Source organism: Bubalus bubalis, chromosome 2, assembly GCF_019923935.1.
Source record: "Bubalus bubalis isolate 160015118507 breed Murrah chromosome 2, NDDB_SH_1, whole genome shotgun sequence".
Lineage (NCBI taxonomy): Eukaryota > Metazoa > Chordata > Mammalia > Artiodactyla > Bovidae > Bubalus > Bubalus bubalis.
The window spans coordinates 67,315,531-67,334,397 of NC_059158.1; the positions used below are offsets into that span (position 1 = coordinate 67,315,531).

Consider the following 18,867-nt stretch of genomic DNA (forward strand, 5'->3'; position numbering starts at 1 on the left):
GAGGCAGGTCAGGTGGTCTGGTATTCCCATCTCTTTCAGAATTTTCCAGTTTATTGTGATCCACACAGTCAAAGGCTTTGACATAGTCAATAAAGCAGAAATAGATGTTTTTCTGGAACTCTCTTGCGTTTTCAATGATCCAACAAAGAGTTGGACACAAATGACTGACTGATGTACTGATGTGAAAGCTGGACCATAAAGAAGGCTGCACACTGTAGAATTGAGGTTTTTGAACTGTGGTGCTGGAGAAGACTCTTGAGATTCCCTTGAATAGCAAGGAGACCAACCAGTCAATGCTAAAGGAAATCAGCCTTGACTGTTCATTGGAGGGACTGATGTTGAGGCTTCCCTGGTGGCTCAGATGGTAAAGAATCTGCTGCAATGTGGGAAAGCCGGGTTTGATCCCTGGGTTGGGAAGATCTCCTGGAGAAAGTAGTAGCAACCCACTCGAATATTCTTGCCTGGAGAATTCCATGGACAGTGGAGCCTGGTGAGCTACAGTCCATGGGGTGGCAAAGAGTCAGACACCACTGAGCGACACACACACACACACAAGCACACTGATGCTGAGTCTCCAATATTTTGGCCACCTGATGCAAAGAGCTGACTCACTGGAAAAGACCTTGATGCTGGGAAAGACTGAGGGCAGGAGAAGGGGATGACAGAGGGTGAAATTGTTGGATGGCATCATGGACTCCACGGACATGAGTCTGAGCAAACTCCAGGAGATAATGAAGGACAGGGAAGCCTGGGGTACTTCAGTCCATGGAGTGGCAAAGAGTCGGACATAACGGGGCAACTGAACAACAACATCCCAAAAGAAGCTCCAATAAAGTATCTTCTCTGAAAACACCAAAGTCTTTCTAAAATTAGTCAACATTCAGTTTATGAAGCAATTGTGCAGGAGGAAAATTAAAGACAGGAGAGAACAGAGGTCACAAACAATATATTACCTCTTTATAATATATTGATACTATATTTATACTACTTTAAAATGCTGTGTATTTAATGAACAGTTTCATTAAGATTACGGCCAATATTTAGACACAAGTTTCCTGTTCTAGAGATGCCACCACAAAGTTTAAAAACATATAGTAATATGTATGCAATAAACATACAATAGTTTGGAACCACAAAATGCCATGTAAATAGCATGAAAATGGCCCCAAAGTTTTTTTTTGATTAATATATTTAATTGGAGGACCATCACTTCACCACACTGTGGTGGCCCCTGCCACACATCCACAGGCCTCAGCCATGGGCTCACATGTACCCCCCATCCTGAACCCCCCTCCCAACTCCTTCCCTGTCCCATCCCTCTGGGTTGTCCCAGGGCACTGGCTTTGAGTCCCCGGCTTCATGCATCGAACTTACACTGAAAATGGCCCAAAAGTTTTTATACAGAAAAATAGTGAATCATCATCTGTTTCTCAGCTGAGTTCTCTTATTGATTTTAAAACAGAGACTAGAGAAACTCCTATCTCGGGAACTGTTTTCCAGGCCCACAGATTATCCCCCTTTGCATCCTTTCTGTTTTAGCTCTCCCAGGTGACATCACAGTGTCATTACTGCTCAGACTCTCAAGCGTCACACACTTAGATAATTCTAGAAAATGGACAAATACACAGACTCCTGCTTACGTAAGTTTCTTCTCTCTACTTCCTAACACTGCTTCTGTCACAGGCAGCTCCCAACAGCAACAATAATCTTGAGCTACTTTCAGCACGACAAAATCAGCTGGAAGAACGAACAGCTTATAACTCTCCACTACTGAGCTGGGTCTCTTCTTAATTTTGAGCAACTTTCCCCCTCTGCTTCTGGAGTGCTTGCGGAATCTTGGCAAAGGGGTCAGACCACATCACCAGCTTATGCTCTGTGTCTCTCCAGAGCTTTCCCTTCACCTCTGTGCTCTGGAGGACACACCTTTTCACGTGGTTCTCAGCTCTGGCTGGATATCAAGATCAGCTGGGGGAGTTTCGAACAAATACTGACACCTGGTCCCACTCTCTGGCTCAGATTTGATGTGCCCACATTGAGATTCAGACCAGAATTTTTCACACAGTTCCCCAGGTAATGGTAGCATGCAGCTGGACTTATGAGCAACTGTTCTGCAATATACATGGTTTCGCCATTTCCTGTGTTATACAATAATTGAAAAGGAACTACTCCATTTAGAAAATGACAGTAATATTTTTTTGCCCTCCTTGGTTTCAACAAAACATTGAAATAGCATATCAAATGTTAAGCCAATTTTTTTCATGTGGAAATACAGTATTTATAATTTGGTCAGAAATGATGATTATGAGAACTGTCATGAGGAAGTTTATTCTCATGAATTTCCCTTACAGAACATCATAGATAAATGCAGATGATCTTTATATTTTATCCAAATGTCATGCTGAAATGATTTATAATCTGGTTTTCAATTCAGCTCATACATTACTGATCTAAACTTAGTAAATCAAATCAGCTTCATAATTTAAAAAATGTACTTTACATGGTTTAACATAAACGAGGTTGGTAGAAATTAATACATGATAATTTTCCATGCTTTTATACAACTAGAATGACTAATTCTTAGCACAGTTGAATGCATTTTCCCAGTAGACATTAAAAAAAAAAAAAACAAAGCCTCATGAAAACCAGACTCCTTATTCTAAAAATTAAGTCCATCTTTCTCTTTCATAATTTTCCTCTTTCAATTTGTATTTGGGAAAGTAAATACAAAGATGTATGCTTACTATTTGGTTTTCATTTCCACTTACTGATTTTGTTTTAGTATGTACATGAGTATATAAATATGAATAAGTAGTGATTTTGATAGATGGATACAAAGGATAATAGTACAAAGCCAATTAGGAACATTTTTTGCCTTTTTTTTTTTTACTGTTTTTCATGTCATCTATTTTAGTGCCATTGTTTCAAGTGACAAAATATGACAGAGACTATGGGAGACGAGATATTTGTTCTTGATTGTCACTTGATGGGGGAAGACTGACTATTTCATTGACTGTGGCATTTCCACAGCACAGAACAGGGCATACATGCAGTACGCAGGAACAAAATATTTGCTGAGGGAGGGAATTCTAATACCCACTTTTTCCACCACAAAATGTTCCACCAAAGGGTACTAGAGGTTGGACTGTTGAGAGACCCTTGGACAGCAATGAGATCAAATCAGTCAATCCTAAAGGAAATCAACCCTGTGGGAACAGGGTTGATTTCCTGGAAGATTTGGGAGAATGGCATTGAAACATGTAAAATATCATGTATGAAATGAGTTGCCAGTCCAGGTTCGATGCACGATACTAGATGCTTGGGGCTGGTGCACTGGGAAGACCCAGAGGGATGGAATGGGGAGGGAGGAGGGAGGAGGGTTCAGGATGGGGAACACATGTATACCTGTGGCGGATTCATTTTGATATTTGGCAAAACTAATACAATTATGTAAAGTTTAAAAATAAAATAAAATTAAAAAAAAAAAAAAAAGGAAATCAACCCTGAATATTCACTGGAAGGACTGATGCTGAAGCTCTAATACTTTGGCCACCTGATTTGAAGAGCCAACTGATTAGAAAAGACCCTGGTGCTGGGAAAGATTGAGAGCAGGAGGAGAAGGGGGCAGCAGAGGATGAGATGGTTAGATAGCATCACTGACTCAATAGGCATGGATCTGAGCAAACTCCAGGAGATAGTAAACGACAAGAGAGCCTGGCGTGCTGCAGTCCATGGGGTCACAAAAAGCCGGACACGACTTAGCAACTGAAGAAGAATAACAGAGGATACAACTGCAAAATTTTCACCATTCAGGGATCTAAACTTTGGAGAGGTCTTCTTTCTTCCTACTATTCTCCCCTACTTCTCTTCCAAAACACTAGTCCCTTAAGTTTTAAGATAGTAGCAGATGGTCTGAAGGAAAACAATGTTTGCAGGTTTGAAGATCTTTACAAAGTGTGATATGTGAGTAGGATGGTTTAGGACCGAGAATTAGGTGGGCCTCCAGAGATGGCTGTCTCAGAGGGATTCTGCAAGGACTGTGGGCAGTAAATGAGGGGTGTGAAGGGCTTGGGCCAGAGCCGGGCAGAGAAAGCAGGCAAACATTAGTTGATGTTGACATTATTATTTTAAGGATTAAGCTAAAGATATGATTATGGTACACATGTCATGGAATATATCCTCCTCCATAACATATTTGTGGCATTTCACTGCCAGCGACCAACCTAGACAGCATATTAAGAAGCAGAGACATTACTTTGCCAAAAAAGGTCTGTCTAGTTAAGGCTATGGTTTTTCCAGTGGCCATGTATGGCTGTGAGAGTTGGACTATAAAGAAAGCTGAGCACCAAAAAATTGATGCTTTTGAACTGTGGTGTTGGAGAAGACTCTTGAGAGTCCCTTGGACTGCAAGGAGATCCATCCAGTCCATTTTAAAGGAGATCAGTCCTGGGTGTTCATTGGAAGGACTGATGTTGAAGTTGAAACTCCAATACTTTCGCCACCTGATGCAAAGAGCTGACTTACTGGAAAAGACCCTGATGCTGGGAAAGATTGAGGGCAGGAGGAGAGGGGGACAACAGAGGATGAGATGGTTGGATGGCATCACCGACTCAATGGACATGGGTTTGGGTGAACTCTGGGAGTTGGTGATGGACAGGGAGGCCTGTCGTGCTGTGGTTCATGGGGTCTCAAAGAGTCGGACAGGAGTGAGAGACTGAACTGAACTGTCAGCGAGCCCTTACCATACACATTCATTTAATTCTCACAGCAGCAACGGAGGACTATGCTAACAATCTCATTTCACAGGTGGAGAAATAGAATCTTAAAGAAGTAAAGATATTTGCCCAAATTCATGGGACCAGTAAATGGAAAAGATTAAAGACATTTTAGAATGAAATACTGCCATTTGCAGAAACATGGATGGATCTCGAGATTATCATATCAAGTGAAGTAAATCAGACAAAAATATATGATATCAAGTATATGCAGAATCTAAAATATGATATGAATGAATATATTTACAAAACAAAAATACACTTACAGACATAGAAAACAAACTCATAGTTACCAAAGGGAAAAAGGTGGAGAAGGATAAATTAAGAGATTGGGATCAGCAGATACAGATACAAACTATTATACATAAAAGAGACCAACAATAAGGTCCTACTGTAAAGCACAAGATATTATATTCGATATCTTACACTAAAACATAATGGAAAAGAATTTTAAAAAACTTTTAGTAATTGAAGATCTCAAAGTAGTTACTTTCCACGAGTCTGGAGTATATACAATAGAACTGTACAAATACTTCAAACGTATGAATTATCTGAATCAATTTCACTTTCTAATCTTTTCTGCCAGCTGAAAATGTGTAAAATTTCTAGTCAGCTTTCTAGGGTTCATGAAAAATGTCACTTACTTGGTCCCTATCTTACCCTGATCTTTTCCTCAGGTTAGATCAATTCTCAGCACTTTGGCATTTCCACTGAGGAATGAGCAAGGGGTAAGACCAGACTCAAAGGTCTTCCTGTAGCCTTTTGACAGCTTGAGTGACACATTGTGGGTAGGGCAGCTTGGGACTTATGGATGCAATGACAAGTGTTTATCTGCCTGTGTTACTGGCTTAATCAGTTCAGACATTTGATTGGGGCTCTCAAACTGGTCTTCTGGATACTAAGACAACACACACATTGGTCTGATCTTTCAAAACACTACATAATTTTCAAGTTTTAGAAAAATAGTGAAAGACCTTACTTCCATCAATTACTTTTTTAACATGAAGTTCTACTCTATTGAAAGATTAGTCCTATATATTTCAAACCCTTCCACTCTAAATTTTTCTCAAATAATCCTGAAAGACAAATGACTCTTGTTGTACGTTCTATAAAGCATCATTCATTCAATATATCTGTATTTGTAGAAACAACAATTACTGAGTGAAACAGAATACAGAAAAGACATATGGGATTAAAAGCAAACATACCAATTCAAATATGACCAGAATACAAGGCCTACCATTGGAGGGTTATAAAAATTACCGAAAATGTATGCCTGTGCATACAAGACTTTCTGGCACTGAGTAGGTGTTCATTAAATGAGGGGTAAATGCTTCCCCAGTGTACCCACACTGCATTGATGTGGACCCACCAGCAGAGGGAGCTCACGGTGCTGTGAGGTTGGATCAGCAGCATTCCTTCAGCTCTTTAAGCCAAAAGGCCCCTTGTTTTTATTTCTTATCAAACACTAATTATTACTAAACCCATTAGATTATGCTTCTTATATTAAACTGTGTACTTTTCCCAAACATCTAATAAAATGTGATGGTGATGTTTCTAAAAGGTAACAGTGACGTTCATGAATTTAACAGCTAAAACAATAACTGAGTAATGAACAGTAAAACACCAGTTTTAGAGGAGATATGGGACATGAACGTACTAAACTTCCAAGAGCATTTCCACCAACTCATCTAGTGGCACTCAAGGGTCAAAGTATCAAATTAAACATCAAAATTAGAAACAATTCTTGCTGTCTCTTTAAATTGTCATGTTCTTAGACTTAGTAATAAAAATCTGATAATGATGGATAATCATGCTCAATTTATATAAGTAACAGTTCCTATAATCATAGGCCTGAAAAAAACAGCTATTCCAGTCTTCTAGGTCATTTTATTTTAATTATAGTTTTTATTTTATAATTTTATTTATTTTACTTTGTTGTATTTAGGAAGAGTTCCACACAGAGGTGAATGCATTCAGGCAGCAGAGTCTAGCCTGATGGTTGCAATTTTATAAATCTGGGTTGATCCTGAGTCATCACTAGACTTCTGAGCCCTAGAAATCCATTCTGCTTGTGAGCCTGGATCTAAGATAAGGGTTTCCCTCCAAGTTCCTTGGGTCCAAACTTCTTCACATTCCCATAGAAAACCTATACAAGTCTTTTTACTAAGTAGAGCAGAACAATGTACAGCAACTGATATATCCACCGAGCATAATGTAAAGAAGGAATGTTGTCTTACAATGATTATTAAAATAACACTTATTAAATGCTTCCCATGTAATAGGCACACTTTTAACATATGTGAACATATATATTAAGTCATTTAATTTTCCTTATATCCCTTAAAGGTGGGCATTATTATCATTATTCCAATTTTATACATGGAGAAGCTGAAAGAAAGGGAGAATAAGCATCTTGCCCAAAGTCACTAAACTTTTAAGTGGGGGAAGGAAAGAGTCAAGCCCACACTGTCATCCACTACTTTACAGTGATTTGCTATGAGTACTTCACTATTAATCAGCGAATGAATCCAAGTATTGGCACTATTAATAATCCTATTCTAATTCTATTTCATTATAACTTATATTTTAACGTCCAACATTAGAAAATAAGGAAAAACAACTCTTTGTTTCCATGGTTTTCAATTAATCTCTTAGACTTAAGGAGTCATTTGAAAAAGCATCATTAATATACAAATACCATTTCATTTGAAAAAGTATTACTAATATAGATACTGTTGTTCTTTGAAACAAAAACAGTATAAAAATGTGAGCAGAAAAGCACTCCAGGGAAACCTGCCCTCACTTAATGCTCACTGGTCAATACTGACGTTCTGAGCTTGGTTTTGGAATTCACAGGGTAGGATGGAGGAGGAGGTCAGGATGATAATAAAGTTCAAAAATAAAAATTAGTCAGGGAGTCCATGGCATCATTCTGTACCAGTCAGTGTAGGATCAGACTGAAACGAGAGGTTACTGACAACAGAGGGCAACTTTTCATTCAAAGTTTAAAGGAGGGGATAAGATGTTGCAGAGACAATGCAACAATGATCTTCAGACAAAATAATGATATTCTAATAAATACTAAAAAATGGTCCCAAGAGAATAGAGAATAGCACTGAGGTTAGGTAGATCTAGAATGATTTCACAGAGGGTAGATACTGACAAGAGACTGCTACCTAGAATATAATTTTAAAAGGATATGTCTAATCCACTTCACAAAATATTTCCAGCAAAAGAGATTTGACAACTATGTCTATACTTCTACTATATCTGAACAATTCATTGTGAATTACAGTATTTCATATAAATTATATGGAAGAGATGACTAATCATTTGTTAAAACTCCTTAGGGATAAACTGAGGACATCAGAACCAACACACGGCATTACTGAACCCAGTCCTGTCCCCTGCAAGTCCAATTCCGTATTCTAATTTGATATTGCCAACTACTCCTAAAATTAAAATTCCGCCAACTTTAAAGACAGTCCATTCTAGATTTCCTGTCTCAGGAGTGCATATTCTTTAGACTGTCCAGTGTGAGTGGGCAGAGCCTGGAATGCAAGGCTGGCCTCTGGGAACAATGCTGAAACATACAGCAAATCCCAGAAGACCCCACCCAAATCTGAGAAGTGTACCCATCCATTCACATTCATTGAGACTCTACTATGTGCTCATCAAAACTGGTCAGAACTGACTCAATTACTCCTGTCCGTTATTCCAAAATACTTTCATTATCCAGCTTCTTCTCCCTATTGTGTATATCTATCATTATGCTTGTGACATTTCTCATAAGTACGTATCTGTTTACCTGTTATTCCTGTAACTGAGTTCTTTGAAGGCTTTAGCCATCTTGGCCAGCTTTGTCTTCCAAGTACCAACATAAGTAATGGATAACATTTATTTAATAAATGAAGGAAGAACCCAAGGAAGAACTCTTCCTTTAACAAAGGAAGAGTTGATATCTGGCACCAATATTTTCTCACTCTTCACCCATCTGAAGTCTGGCATTACCACTAAAACAGGTCTTTCCAAGGTTCTTAACAAACTAATTCTTTCTAAATCCAAAGACTCCTCCTAGGCTCTTACCTAGATTGACCTCTTGGCCTCTTTTGATATGCCAACCACTCACCTCTTCTCAAAATCTCCCATTCTTCAACTTCCATAAGGCCACATTCACCTGATTCCTTGGCTACCCCTTTTGTTTTTCCTCCTCAGTCTATTTTTCTTGCTCTTTTTTTCTTCCCCAATGGTTCTTAACCATGGATAAATACTGGAGTCATCTGAGAACCTCTGCAAACTCCCAATGCCCAACTAAGAATTCTTCACCCAACTCCAATGTGTGTGGGTGAAGCTTTTCCACACCACCACCAAGAAATTCTCTGATACTAGGTGGGGGTCCTGAAATCCAACTTGTAATTATAATACTATCTACCTGGAGATAATGTCAGATCCCACCACTTAAGGGTTCAGTTCTACAAGCTCCTTGACCAATGTCTGAGTAATAACTTTTAAAATTTAACTCCAGAAGCAAAAGCAACAAAAGCAAAAATAAATAAGCGGGACTACATCATACTACAAAGTTTCTGCACAGTAGAGGAAACCATCAACAAAATGAAAAAGCAACCTACTGAAGGAGAGAAAATATGGAGCAGAGCTATATAAAAACATGACCAGCATCACTGACCATCAGGCGAATGCCAATCAAAACCACAAGGAGCTGTCACCTCACACCTGCTAGAATGGCTATTATCAAAAAGACAAGAGATAACCAGTGTTAGTGAGGGTGTGGAGAAAAAGGCTGTGCATCGTTGGCGGGAGTGTAAATTAGGGCAGCCACTATGGAAACAGTCTGGAGGTTCCTCAAAAAACTAAAAATAGAACTACCATAGTTCTAACAATCCCAACAATACTTTTGGGTACATATTCAAAGAAGAGGAAAACACAACTAAAAATAGCATAATGTATCCCCCCTCTGTAATAGCCAAGATGGGAAGCAACCTAAGTGTTCAATGAAGAGTGAGTGGATGAAGAGCTGCAGTATATATATGCAATGGGGTATTATTCAACCATAAAAAGGAATATAATCTTCTTGTCTGCAACAATATGACTGAGCCCTGATGACATTATGCTAAATGAACTAAGTCAGACAGAGAAAGATAAATATGATCTCGCTTATATGTGGAATCTTAACAAAAAAACAAAGCTCAGAGAGAGAACAGATATGTGGCTGCCAGAGGTGGGGGCAGAGAGGGAGAAATGGGTGAAGGAAACCAAAAGGTAAAAAAAAGAAAAAAGTACATACGGTACATTACTGAAGAACACTGAAAAATACCTTACTATCACCCAGCAATTTGTGATTATCTTCTATAGGACTAGTAAATTTAGGCAACTTTAAAAAATTCATATAAAACTTCCTCAATGGGTAATGGAACTTTTAGAAGAAACTTGAAAGGTAAAAATGCACTGGGAGTATGTTTAACAGTTGATTAAAATACATGAAATATTTAAAAAAGACTACTTTCTTTCCATATTACCCCTCAACACACACTTCAGATGTCAATCTCAAGTCCACTGGCTATTGAAGTTTCCATCGATGTTTTCCTTTGGTTTGATTAATTTACAAGTGTGGCTCACAGAACTCAAGAAAACCATTTTACTCACTAGATTATCAGTTTATTATAAAAGGAGTAACTTAGGAACTGGATGGAAGAGACACACAGGGCAAGTCATGGGAAACTTGAAAGGAGCTCCCAGGCCCTCTCTGAATGCACCACTCGTCCTAAAGCCCCACATGTTCACAAGTCCTGTCCTTCTGGGCTTTTATAGAGGTTTCACTGCATAGCCATGAGTGATTAAATCATTGGCCATTGGCAACTGGTTCAGCCTCCAACCCCTCTTCTTCTGCTGGTGTCAGGGGGACAGGTATGAAAGTTCCAATCCTCTGATCATACAGTGTGCTCTGCTGGCAACCAGTCACATCCTTTGGTCCTAAAGTCACCTCATTAACCTAACAAATGACATATTTATCACTCTAGAAAACTCCAAGGGTTCTAGGATCACTGTGTCAGAAATGGGGTTGAAGACCAAATATATATTCTTACCATAAACCACAATATCTAACCTAGCTAGACCCACTCCCAGAGACCTTATTAGTTTAGGAGAAGGCCACCAGCACTGGGCTTCTTAAAGCTTGGCAGAAGAATCTAGGTTGCAGCTAGAGTTGACCGATACTGTTCAAGCTGCTTCTCAAATGGCAGGAGTCCTGTGGGATATCTTCTGGGTCCAGTGATCCATTTAACCTAGAACGTTCCCAGGTTAAACTCTTTAACTTCCATGGCTTTGATTACCATCTCTATGCCAATTTCCTTCAACTCTGAACTGCCTATATAGACCTCTCCTGCCCGCCAGGCCCATACATCCAACTGATTACCAGGTATCTATTTTTACATCTCACGAGACATAGCACCATCATCTGTCCAACAGCCCAAGTCAGAACCTTGGGTAACATCTTTGAAACCTTCTTCCTGTTCATCTCTCTCATTTACTAATTACGAAGTCCAGAGACCTAAGTTACAGAGACCCGCTCTGCAGACAAACAGCAGATGTCACCACTGACTAAATCAATGGCCAGTACAGACACCGTGGACCTCCTGCAGATCTTGCCAGCTTTTGTCCCACACGTATTAGTGCTCACTGATACCTGGGTTCTGCCGTAATCCCTTTTCCCTGCCCCTGAGGAGCCCAGGAGCCACCTTAGCAGCCAGCCCAGGCCTCTGTGGCTACCTTGGTGTGAGAAGCGAGCCAACTGACCTCCTCCCTGTACCCACCAAAGCCAAAGTACATGACACCTGCCTCCACCCCAGTGGCTGATGTCACCCTCAGGCCCAGGCTCAAGGTTCGGCCAGGCAGCTGTGAGGCTGCAGATCACCAGCCTGCTGCCCATCATCCCGCTCCACTGCTGTGCACACATCTGGTGAGAGCACACTCACAGCCGGGGCCCCTGTAGGTTCCTGTGGGTCTGCACCAGACCCTGCCTCTGTCACTGCTCAGCACCACCAGGCCCGCTGGAGCCAACACCTCCCTCTGTGCATCTGTGCCCCCAGCCCAACACCCAGCCCCAGCCTCCACTGCACTGTGCCCACACGGAGGGAGAGTGTATGACCACACAAGAGCATGCTGACAACCAGTGCTTCTGCAGCTGCCAGGGAAGTCACCAAGTTGTAACACAATAATCCCTGCTCGCTTCTCTCATCTACACCGCTTCACACGCCACAGTTCAACTGTACGCTCTTTTCTTTCCACCCAAAGATACCGCCCTCTCAAAGACCTCAGGGTGCTCAAACACGCTTTGCTCTGTCCAGCACCCTTTCCCATAACCTCTTCCTCTGCTGCTGCTGCTGCTGCTGCTGCGTTGCTTCAGTCGTGTTCGACTCTGTGCGACCCCATACACGGCAGGCCACCAGGCTCCCCCGTCCCTGGGATTCTCCAGGCAAGAACACTGGAGTGGGTTGTCATTTCCTTCTCCAATGCACGAAAGTGAAAAGTGAAAGTGAAGTCTCTCAATCGTATCCGACTCTTAGCGACCCCATGGACTGCAGCCTACCAGGCTCCTCCATCCATGGGATTTTCCAGGCAAAAGTACTGGAGTGGGGTGCCATTGCCTTCTCCACTTTCCTATAATAACCCAACCTATAGACTGCAAACCCCTTGAGGCAAGGGCTGTGTTTCTTTTGTGAGCCCAGGTTCCAGCACTTAGGCATCCTTCAGGAAATGGCCAAATGAACCAATGACCCACATACACAATGGATCACCATACCCAGCCCAAGAACTGTGGCCAAGGGGAGATATTTTTTAGCCATTAGAAATATCACCCAGTGGTCAAGTAAATTTTTGGCAATAAATAAAATGCATTTTAGAAAACCTCATGTCTCAAACCAGGTGGAAGCCATTCTTTCAGAGATGGAGTCTGCTGCTGCTGCTGCTAAGTCACTTCAGTCATGTCCGACTCTGTGCGACCCCATAGATGGCAGCCCACCAGGCTCCCCCATCTCTGGGATTCTCCAGGCAGGAACACTGGAGTGGGTTGCCATTTCCTTCTCCAATGCATGGAAGTGAAAAGTGAAAGTGAAGTTGCTCAGTCGTGTCCGACTCTTAGCGACCCCATGGACTGAAGCCTACGAAGCTCCTCCCATGGGATTTTCCAGGTAAGAGTACCGGAGTGGGTTGCCATTGCCTTCTCCGATGGAGTCTGGGAAACTGTTAGAAATCAGGAAACTTAATTCTTTTAATATGATAGTTTATTCATGAATCTCTCTGTCTTAATTTTGTGCATAATTAGCATAACAAACCTCTGTTCAGCGATGATTTTTCAAAATGACCAGTCTGTGTCAATATCAGCTTCATAAGCTACAATTTAAGGAGTATTGCAAATAAGAAAGAAAAGTTATCAAGAACATATTTGATGTTCCAACAGTGAGTGGTTTGTCTTTTAATGTTGTTAATAATTCCTACAAATCAGGCAGAAGTGAGAATGAGGTAATCATTAGTTAAATGACACAGATGCTAATTAACTTAACCTCTTCCAAGTAGGTTACATAATTTCCAGAAAGAAATCTGAAGGGAAATAATGATGACTAACTTGTAATAAATCATTGTTCTCTCTAGTAAGAAAAAGAGGGACAAGAGGGGAGCTTAAAGGTCTAGTAATTATACAACACTGATCTAGAAAAGTGAAAATCCTATTTACTTTACATATAGACATTGGGAAAGCACTTGCTAAAAAGTCAGTGTTATTTTGCATAGGGAAGTTATGTTTTTCTAAAACAGTGCTCTCCAATAGAAACATAATGCAAGTTACATATGAAATAATTTTTACACTAGTCACATTAAAAAGTAACAAGGAATAAGCAAACTTAATGCTAATATTTTCTTTAACCTAATGCATCTAAAATATTCTCATTTAAATATTCAATTGATATTAATTTCAAACTGTTTATTTCAACATATGGTCAACACCTAAAAAGTCAAAAGATTATATATATATTATATATATATATACATGTATGAATTTTTTTGTACTAAGTCTTCAATATCCAGACGTAATCTGTATTATAGGACCTCTCACTACAAACTAGCCACATTTCATGTACTCAATAGCCATATGTAGCTTGTGGCTGCTGTATTAGACAATAATTATATAATTTTATGTATTTTGTATACATTTCATGTACATTATATAACAAAATTATAACCTTTATTATCCAGACAAGTGTTTAAGTCTGTGTGTGCATACAAACACACATGCATAATGCTATTAGTAGCTATCAGTATAAAGCTATTGGCAGCAAGTTAAAAGTAATGAAAGATCTACAGAGTATGGCTTTTGAAAGATGAAATAAAGACAATCTTTTTAATACAATTTTACAGTCATTTACATATTTTATTCTCTTCTACCTTCATATATTGGTGACCATGAATGGACCATTCATGGTCCATTAATACATAATGGTGACCATTATGTATTTGTATCATCAAATACATAAACAAAGTCATTACTTGTAATGCCTTAATTTAGCAACCGTGTTCAAAGTTTCCTTTTAAAAAAACCTAGCAAGGATGCAGAGCACCTGAGTAGAAAACCAACTGAAACTGGAAATCACTATGGCCTCCCCAGACACAGAGTCTTCAGGGACAAGTTTGGATTCAGCCCTCCTGATAGGCAGACTATCCTCTTCTGGTTCACAGAGGGCAGTACCAAGGAAGTGAGCAGGAAAATACCTCTTAGGTAGGCCGGGAGGTGGGAGGAGCCTGTCTGCATGCAAGAAGAAATACATCTCTTCTACAGTCAATTCACTTCACTAAAAGAGGTACCTGGCTCTCAACATCTCATCCCCTGAACATTCGAGATAAACAGGCATTTGCTGCTCACTTCTGATTATGACTACACTGAACAAACCACAGTGTGGGGCGATATTATGCACAACAGAGAAGGGGGTTAGGAGGTAGGGCGAAGGGTATTGACATCCTCTTTTGAAGGAAGGAATCTACCTGAATGAAACTTTGAAATTCTTAGACCTTAAGACTAGTCCATGTATACAGCACTTTGAATTGTGTAGGAGATGAGCATTATTTTAAGGGGTCTTTTAACTCCATCTTCTTGATAGCAAATTAGGACATGAATGAAAGAAAACACATCTTATGACATGGATATCATAGCTCAATATTTAGTTATTATAAGATATTTTTGGTTGAGCCAACAAAAAATATTTTTTCACTGTGTTTCAACTGTTATCTTTTCATTTATACATTTAACTTTTGGTTTCATCTATTAATTGTCTGTATTTATAACCTCACCATACCTATAACAGATAACATGCAGATATAGATTTAAGTAGAAAACAGAGATAAAAATAAACTAATATTTTTTGAATGTCAGTTAAATGTAAGATAGTGAGCTAAGCATAGTCCATACATTTGAGACAGAACAACTAAAACCATCTCATTCAGATGATTGTGTGTGTGTATTTTTTCCTTGACAACTCTTCATAAAGAATACTACATAATCTACAAACTTGAGAATTTTAAAAAGCCTTTAGTTATCAATATATTGTTTCCAGTGTTACCTTTCTAGACATTATCCTCAGTCCCTTATTTTACAGCTTCAAGTTACTTCTGAGATTGCTCTGAATTGAAACATACAATTTCTTTATATAAGGAAGATACATTGTTTAAAATGTTACATGAGAAGTAATTTCAGTCAACTCTTTTGCAAATGTTCAAAGATGTGCAAATGTTCTATTACTATAGCCATTAGTGTGTCTACCAGTTGACTGACTAGAAACCTTGTCATCTGCCTTTCACCTCAGTAAATACCTTTTTTATTGACCAAAAATGTTAAAGTTGAAAATATCCCTTTGACTTATCATTTCCAGTTAATTCTCTTATTCACCAATCAGGTTGATGAAGCTTTCACTTTGCTTTATTCATTTATCCACCCAATAAATCTTTACTTAATGCATGTTTGCGATACATCTACCATGCACACATTTCTCCATGGACATTTCTGTAGTCACTTCCTATGTTCCACGTGTCCAAAGAATTTAGGCTTTCCTACAATTTTGACAGATTTTTTTTATTATCTTAAATTTTAATACAATATTGTGACCGGATCTTTCCAGTTAAATACAGACATCTAGAAATAGATTCAGTGCCATTCCAGACAGGAAGTAGGGGATAAACACCAGTGGTTGTAATGTCATGAATCAGGAAACAATGACAGGACAGCAAAATAAAACATTTCCCTCCTGAGACCTTGTCAAGATCCTCTGGGAGTCAAAGCTGTCTGCTCTGCTCCCTAATTCTTCATCCCTCAAGTCTCTTAGGCAAAGACAATTATGCTTTGCAGAGTTATTCCAAATGGATAGGTCTGTGAATGTGTTATGCTTTCCTAGTCTGTCTTTTGGGATGGAAGATGCTTAATAAGAGGGTGGGACTTATTCTACGCAGCGCAGACAACTCCTAAACTCTCATGGATGCTCTCTGAGTCAAAAATAAAATTCCATTATGTGCATATTGTATTTGAATTCACTGTCAATGAAGGAAAGAAGTATTCCAGTTTGAGAAAAAGCAAAGACTACTAGGTAAAAAAAAGGAGGAGGGTATTAAAGATGCAGTGACTAACTTATCCCCAAAGACCATGGATAATAAAGATTAAATAGAAAAAAGGTACTAAGTATAACCATTTATTCACCATTCATGGGTGACTCACCAGCTCAGCAGACACCATGTTGGACTCTTCAGTGAATTTTATTTGCATTGAAGATGTATACATGACAGAAAATGGCTTGGACTTTGGACCCAAGCAGGCCTTTTCCAGTAGTCATGTATAGATGTGAGAGTTGGACTATAAACAAAGCTTAGCGCCTAAGAATTGATGCTTTTGAACTATGGTGTTGGAGAAGACTCTTGAGAGTCCCTTGGACAGCAAGAAGATCAAACCAGTGAATCCTAAAGGAAATCAGTCCTGAATATTCATTGGAAGGACTGATGCTGAAGCTTGAAACTCTAATACTTTGGCCACCTGATGCGAAGAACTGACTCATTGGAAAAGACCCTGATCCTGGGAAAGATTGTAGGCTGGAGGAAAAGGGGATGACCAAGGATGAGATGGTTGGATGGCCTCACCAACTGGATGGTCAGTTGGTGGATGATGGATGAGTGTGAGCAAGCTCCAGCAGTTGGTAATAGACAGGGAAGCCTGGCGTGCTACAGTCCATGGGGTCACAAAGAGCTGGACACTACTGAGCAACTGAACTGAACTGAAGCCTGACTTTGACTTGCAGTCCCATCTTCCACTCACTAGCTGAGTAACTTTAGAAAAAGTCCTTGCAACACTCTGAACCACAGAGTCCTCAAATGTAAAGTAAGAACAATGCCACCCATGGCCCAGTGCTGTTTTCTGGAAAAGAAGCAACATATATGGCAGTTCCTAACAATGTTTGAAGCAATATAGGGTCTGAATTAATATTAGTTCCCCTTTCTTCCCCCATTGTGTCTATGCAAAGCAAATTTGCTGTTGAGTTTGTAACATGAATTTTCTTCCCTCTTCCAATAGAATGCATTTTTCCAATTGTCACAAATCTAAGAAGAGACATAAAGAAATCAAGAGTCTTTGAAGAGAAAAATTAATAATTATACATTAAACCTCACTTTATTAATACTTATATTAACAGTGGAGATGCCAATTTTTTCTTGTGCTCTCCTTTTATATTTCATATCTTAAGTAAAACTATATTATTTTCTTTTTAAGTCCTTAGGCTAAATGACAGGGTATGGGATCAATTCCAACTGCTATTCCTGATCTGCCCCTTAGCCTGTTCTTTAACAAGGTTGATAGGTCAAAGATGGAAATAAAATTCTCAAGTCTTGGCTTCGCTGGATCCTGTCATTAATGTGCTGAGAGATTTTAAGATGTGTTTTACATGTGGGGAGTGGGGGAGGAGGGAGAGAGAGAGAGAGGTGAAGAGAAGGTCTAAGGAGGTGTAAGAAACTTTCCTCTACATAGTTCTGTCAGAATACAGCAATCTCTGTCATAAGCAACAGGGAGAAAAACACCGACAGGAAGGAGACCTCTTTTATGTTAAGAAGGGAACATGGTGTTGAGTTAACAGTGAAAATCATCCCCTTTAAATGAGAATAGGCAATAGGAGTTTTTTCCAGGACTTGTCTACAGTGGGGTTCACACGAGTGGGGTGAGGGCTTACTAGCTCCCGTCCCCAGATCCCACTCACCTAGCTGGAGCTGTTCGCAGGTCCTGGCTGGATTCTTCCCAACCTTGCATCTGTAAATCGCCCCAGGTTTGACCACTGAAGTGTTGGAGAGCCAGTTGGCAGTGGGCGCCCCGACTACAAGCCTAAGAAGAGAAACACGCACGTGTGCGCAGATGTTAGCCTTGCTGCCCACTAAACCCGGGGTCTCCCCAGAGGCAGCCGGGCCGCTCCCGCCACCTCTTCCTCCGCCCACCACCCCAGCACTCAACCCGCCACCCCAAACTTCAGGGCTGGGCGCCAGAACGCACGCCGGCTGCTGCCACCCCAAGATAAGTTCGTTTCCCAAGCACTTCTCCAGCGAGCTGGGTTCCCTCCTGCCTTCTCTAGAGGGAGGAAAGTTTGAATCAAGCAGGGAATCCCAGAGGTGCTTTTTGCTATCTGCTCTGAGATGCCAAAGGCTCCCGCGTCCGACCCTACTCACCATCGGTTCGCCCCGTGGCTGTGCAGCACCACCGAGTAGCCGAACAGGGTGTTGGGGGGTCCCTTGTAGAGCAGCGCGCTCTCCGTGTCCACGTTGTAGGGGCGCCCGGTCGGGACTCCCGAGCACAACAGAAACATCACCGCCTCCCAGACGGCGGCCCCTCGGGGGCCCGGCCCTCGCCTCGCTTCCACAGCCATGCGCTCTCGGAGGGGAACATTCAACACTGAACCGCCACTCTCCGTCCCAAAGTTGCGCGGGATGCGACGGTTGGCCGAGGGGAAGGGCGCCCCAAGAGAAGAGGCTCAGCGTGTCCGGCGCCAGCGGGCGGGAGGGAAGAAGAGAG

The 18,867-nt window shown here is 40.6% G+C and overlaps 1 protein-coding gene across 19 annotated transcripts in view; it reads right to left on the minus strand.

The window, feature by feature from the left end:
- Window positions 1-18,863, minus strand: part of ITGA4 (integrin subunit alpha 4) — a 90,090-nt gene extending 71,227 nt beyond the window's left edge. For 18 of the 19 annotated variants that reach the window (XM_025273900.3, XM_025273893.3, XM_006071950.4 and 15 more), the window contains exons 1-2: window positions 18,525-18,863; window positions 18,065-18,186 (exon numbers count right to left, since the gene is read on the minus strand). In XM_025273900.3, the coding sequence (XP_025129685.3) occupies window positions 18,065-18,186; window positions 18,525-18,721 (319 nt within the window). In that variant the 5' untranslated portion in view covers window positions 18,722-18,863. Of the gene's footprint in view, window positions 1-1,640; window positions 1,909-18,064; window positions 18,187-18,524 lie in introns of those variants that run through there. The other variant, XM_044932787.2, reaches the window with a different exon arrangement.
- Window positions 18,864-18,867: the final 4 nt, after the last annotated feature.